The sequence below is a fragment of the Schistosoma mansoni genome, assembly GCF_000237925.1.
Source record: "Schistosoma mansoni, WGS project CABG00000000 data, supercontig 0167, strain Puerto Rico, whole genome shotgun sequence".
In the NCBI taxonomy this organism is placed as follows: domain Eukaryota; kingdom Metazoa; phylum Platyhelminthes; class Trematoda; order Strigeidida; family Schistosomatidae; genus Schistosoma; species Schistosoma mansoni.
In genome coordinates, this window is record NW_017386055.1 from 152878 (window position 1) to 158936 (window position 6059).

The following is a 6059-nucleotide window of genomic DNA, read 5'->3' on the forward strand; positions in this document are numbered from 1 at the left end:
ACTATGAAACATACCAAATCTCCACAAAACCCCTTCTTATATATGATTCATCCATGCTTGATTCACCTGGAAAACAATCGAACGGAAATTATACATCCCTTAATACCCATAAGGATGACCTTAGACTTTATTTGTATTTTCTGCACGTGCAAACCTTATATCTGGGCTAACTGGTTCTCTGATTGCTTTGGGAAGACTTGCTATTCCCTCTGGTTCATCATACTACTGACCAGGGATTTTATTAGACTCACTTGGGACATATTTTTTACATTCATTAAGGATAATATAAGAGATAAATCCATTGTGAGAGCAAATAATATCTGATGCGATACCAAAAATATTGTAATCAGATTTTAGCTCATTTTGAACTTGGACCTCACATTTATTTAAATTTTACCAGAAATAAATGAGTTGTTAGTGTAAATCATATCGCATAATATAACATCATAATTTTGATCAGGATTTGGTGCATTCGATATATCTTCCACATTTTTGTAAATAATTTCATTACAATACATAATCATGAGAACAGAGTATATTTAGGAAAATAATATTACAACTCCTCAATGAGTTGTTATCTGCACAACTCTGAGTACTCATTGGATTGAGATGACGTAACAATTTAGCAGGATTCTTGAATTCCCGGCCGGTCATTTTACAAAAATTTCCTCCTTCACAATATTTGAAATTTGTACACTTTACATGGACTTGCAGTAGTTCCATGAGAGTTACATATGGAAGTGAAATGCCAAAGTTTTATTAGGTTGTAGGCTTTCCCAGTGAAAGTAAAGAAACGGCCACAATAATAACATACTCAACATCTTCCTTCGTCATAGTTCAAACTTTGAAACTTTATGGTGGATCAAAAATTATGGTAACTCAAAAATGTCGTTCAGATTATTAAGACCAAAAGTTAACATTATGATATATTAACTACAATTTATAAACACGAAGAAACGTTAAGGGATGTTACTTAGATCGTCAGGCTTTGACGTGTTTATCCTGTATTTGATAAAATAATCTACAATTATGGGTGATTAGTAGTTTCAATGATGGCTGTCGTAATTTCAGCGGTATAGCCGAACGTAGAAAATAATGGAAATGTGGTTGTAGTCTATAACTGTAGATAATAGATATTTTATAGTTCATAACTACAGGCAATTGAGAACGAGAAGTGTGTGTTGCAGTGTATTTACGAGCGGTTAACATGATTTGTCATGTTACGAGAGATTGTGAACGGAAAAGAGAAGGAATTCAAGGTCATGCGGTTAAAAAACTTCGACAATCATTTGTCGTAAATGTACGAACTTTGAGAATTAACAAAATAAATCTAAATGATATCGAAAACTAATTATAAAATATGTTTGTCGTGCTTATCTCGACACCTTTCCATATAATCCCCAAAAGCATCAAAATTTGAATGTATGTCCAACTGTTTCATTACACGCCCAATTGCGATGCCATTGTGATGGTCAGAAGTAATTAAATTATTGTACGAACTACTAATCCCCGAAATAATTCAATCTAAATAAGAGAACTAGGTGAGCACAAACGAACGTACGAACTTATGGAACTAACCAAACCGAAGTAGATAAAGTGGTTTTAAACCTGTATTGTTTTGATAGAAAGCCTTTTTTATTTAAACACATAAACATCGTTACAAAAAGGAAAATTAAATCTGTGTCACACAAATCATTACATTTGGGTGAGGACTAGAATACTGCTCTAAAGCCTCAACCGGTGCCTAGTTCTTCAACCATAAATTCACGAACTGGTTACATGCACAATAACAATGCTTCGGTCTCCTACGTGTCTTTGAAGCTGTTTGCGCTCACACGAATATACACCAAACTTCTGCAGAAAAAACAAATTGTTTTATGCCATATCTGTTTTCCGTCGCTTCAGTACTTTTTTTATGATGTATTACGTATGCATAACCACTGCAAAACCTAATGACTAGCAACCATCGTGGTGACAAAAATACCGAGAATCGTACCGAATCAACAAGAAGTGAGAGCAATGAAGTCAATCTTTTTATGCGCAATCGTGTTGAATACGTTGAAGATATAGAATGACCTTAGGAAAATTTGAAGTTCCGTGACCTTCAGTTTGCTTCATCATGAGCGAGAGATATAGTTTCTCCTTAACTACATTCAGGTATTCACATATTTTAGATATTATCTATACCTTTAGCCCATCTGGAAAGCTCGTTCAAATAGAATATGCATTAAAAGCAGTTGAGGCTGGAGCTCCATCTGTTGGTATACGTGCAGCGAATGGGGTTGTGCTTGCTGCAGTAAAAAAGTTCACTTCAAAACTTATGGACGAGTCAACAGTGACAAAAATTGAACAAGTCACAAAGGGTATAGGAATGGTTTACAGTGGTCTGTCACCAGATTATCGTGTATTGGTTAAACAGGCCAGAAAGTCGTCCCAGGCATATCAGTTAGCATATGGTGAACCTATATCTCCAGAACAATTAGTTATCCGAATAGCTGCTGTTATGCAAGAATATACACAGTCCGGGTGGGTTTTGTATTATCCTTTTTACGGGTATATCAAGGAAATTTGATTAGCTAAGTGATTACATCAATGTTTATGCTTCATATAGAATTATAGATATAGTAGTCAGTTACACTTAACAGACAAATATTATGTATTTTAAACATGTGGTATGGCCCTCCAGCAGAACATCTGTACCACCAAATTTTTTTATTAATTCGGCTTTCTACTTTCTACGCTCTAAGGTATAAACTTTCCCACGTCATTACTATCCGTATCACTGAAATGAAATCCAATAACGACTTTGGTATAGTTTTCTCTTGATTCTTGTGGTAGGGGTTAGCAACCAGGAAGTTTTAGGTTCATGCTTCATGCTCTGTAGTGCTAGCGACCAAAATGTATCAGCAATCTCAAAGTAACTCGAGGTCCTAAAGTCAACTCAGTATAGAAATGCATAACTTCCAGTGATCTTTTCGTGCCGCTACTTTATTCTTCTCTGTCCATATTAATGGACTTTAACTGAACACAGTTCATTTAACCAGTTCATGTCTCTGTCCACAATCATACATCGGAAATAATTTCAAAGTTCAAGACAAATAGATCACTTGAAATGACTAAAATGTTGGTGTTAACCTGAATAAATTCATACATTGAGTGAAAATGTGTGACTAGAATTCAGAATGGATCAGAAGTAATATAGTTCGTCAGAGCAAATGTTTGGCTAAAAAATTGCAACTGCCCCTGCGTTGCAAGTTACACTTATCGAAGTTCTAAGGACTTGCATTTCGTGTCCGTAAATACTGTCCAACCGTATCTCAGCAGATGTATATTCAAGGTACTCAATAGCTTACTATTGATTCGAACTGGTCATAGCACCTAGGCAAACCAATCACTCTCAATAGTATGTCGGGCTAGTGATTTCTGTCCTAGTTTTGCAGACTTGAAGTCCATCAAACCGTAAAACCAACAATTAATCAGGTTTAAAAATTGCCGGGGCAATATTCACAAAAAAATATGTTCAAAGTCTTCTTTTTGGCTGACCTCAGGCCTAATGAGTCACTAGACATCTTTATTATAGACTTAACTAATTTGCCTAGTGCGCATACTAATTTTCCGTTTTGTATTTTCATAACTTAAAGTTATTCTTATTCAAATGTTACTACCAGCTCCTTCACTCGCACATCTGATGATGATCATAATCCTGTCAGCATCAGCATTAATTTCCCAAACACAAGGATCATTTATTTAGTATCCACCCCTTTCCTTTACCTCTGTTTAGGAAACCGAGTAGTACCATTACTCTTGCACACTTAAAATGTGCTTCATACTCAAGTATCTGGTGATTGCGTTGCGAAAAATTCATCCCATGTTATTACCGTCTGTTAATCCATACCACTTTATACACTGTATGCAGTTTTCAACGAAACACTGAATCCGATTTGCAGTTATATTTGTGTTTCTCTCGCCATAGGTGTATTTGTTTTGATCATCAATCTCACGATTCCAAGTGACATATTAATTTACTCAGGATAACACTAAATATTACCCATCTCAACACTGATAATCTTACTTACCTCCACCAACAATTCTAAATCCAAGGTATGATTTTAAATGATTTATTTGCCTTGAGCTTCGACGTTATTTTCAACTAATTATTCAGATGTATGACCGGAATTTGGTGGAAATTCACTAGAAAAAATCCTCCGCTCATATAACGATACTTTATTGTGTTTGATTTTTAAACAGTTCAAAAATAGGCTATTTTTATTGTATTCTTACTTAACGAATGTAGTGTATAGTCGCTATAAATAATAATCCATTCATCGACCTTTTACTCCATGTTTGTTTTACATCACAAATATTGTAATTTCATTCATGATATTCTGCTTTTCTGTTGCTAGAGGTGTTCGTCCATTTGGTGTTTCCCTACTAGTTGCAGGATGGGACCGAGATTTGCAACGACCATTTCTTTACCAATGTGATCCTTCTGTAAGTTTATTATATGAACACATACCATATGAACCATCCAGAAGATTATTTCCTACCAATTAAATAACGTTTTACACGTAACATATCACAGAAGTCAAAATATTTTTAAAAGCATCTTCTTACGTCTTTATAACCGGCTAATAGGGATCGTCTTAAATTAGGCGAAAACATACCACCGTCTAACCTGACACGGAAACCAATAGATTCATGTTGTCACCCATAGCACAAAAAGATGGATTTCGCTAAAACTTGAAACATTGATCATAGAGCATAAGAACTAAGATGTGAAAATAAACGGTGAGTTAATGTAAGCACTTTAAGGTTTATAACTACCCATTTCTGATTCTTTTAAGATTCAAATCAGGAACTTTGAAAATTTGATCAACAGTGACTTCGTGAATTTGTATCATATCATCTATAGCTTTTTTGCCAGGGTGATTTTTACTCCAATCACCATCGTACACCAGTGCAGACGGTGAACTTGCGTGCTTAATAAACAAAAATGAAACTAGCTGTTGTTTGTAATCGGTGTTTCATTATATGAGCTTCAAAGTCATTTCCACCACTATGGAAACCCATTTGCTTCAATCTGCATCTCATTCATTTTATGTTTGTCATAGGGTACGTATTTCCCTTGGAAGGCTACTGCATTAGGACAGAATTCACAAAATGGCAAATCCTTTTTGGAAAAACGGTAAATTAATTTCTTCTATTTGTATTTTGTTGGTTACAGTTTTTTGCTCTTTAAATTCACCGAAATGTAGTTTAACAACTAATTAATAACTAATTTCCATGGTGGTCTAGCTTCAATTGACTCATGCTTTCTACTATGAATAATTATTATTAGCTTTATTCAGTTTGATATTTTTGGTACAATATAGAATTTTCAGCACAACTTTCCGTTCCTTATTTTTTGGTCGATACTGACAAATATCGAGTGATCTCCAGTTAGAAGTCCAGTCAATCGACATCTAAATAATGTACATTCTCTTTGTTGCATATCACCACCAACCACGACATCTCTGATTGTGCTTCTTGTACTTGTAAAACGAAAGGTTGTACACTTTTCAGAAATGGCACCTGAATAGGTTATGTCATTAATAGCCATAATGATGTATTAAGACAAACAAAAGTAGATAAGTTGTTGAAATACCTAGATGGCAGGAATAGGTAGCTCAGATGTTCAAGTAGACATAAATTGGGCGCTTTCAACCGCTACGTTCTGCTTCCTTGTAGCGCACCGTCAATCACCGTTATGACGGAATATAATTACTAATGGTATCTCATCATTCATGTCTAGGTAACTAGAGTTTAATTCATAGATAACAAGTCACAACCTTGATTCAGCTATCTCGGTTTTAGAGAGCCTAATATGACCCAGAGCTGGGTACATAACCTGGTAAATAAGTTACTTTATGATAAGTTTTAAAGAAATAATTATTCAAGTTTATAAGAACTCTCGTCTAAATTAGAACGAATAGTTTCACAGTATTTGAGCGCCGAGTTGAAGTAAGACATTAAATAGAATAAATATATTTGTAAAATCTCAGCGAATGAATTTTTAAATT

The 6059-nt window shown here is 34.7% G+C and overlaps 1 protein-coding gene across 1 annotated transcript in view; it reads left to right on the forward strand.

The window, feature by feature from the left end:
* Nucleotides 1–2096: 2096 nt before the first annotated feature.
* Smp_067890 (proteasome subunit alpha 2 (T01 family)) overlaps nt 2097–6059 on the forward strand; it is a gene marked incomplete at its 3' end in the record, with an annotated part of 4355 nt that continues 392 nt past the window's right edge. The window contains exons 1-4 of the mRNA XM_018797109.1: nt 2097–2157; nt 2194–2526; nt 4404–4491; nt 5112–5185. Of these exons, the coding sequence (XP_018646801.1) occupies nt 2120–2157; nt 2194–2526; nt 4404–4491; nt 5112–5185 (533 nt within the window). The 5' untranslated portion in view covers nt 2097–2119. The remainder of the gene's footprint in view (nt 2158–2193; nt 2527–4403; nt 4492–5111; nt 5186–6059) is intronic.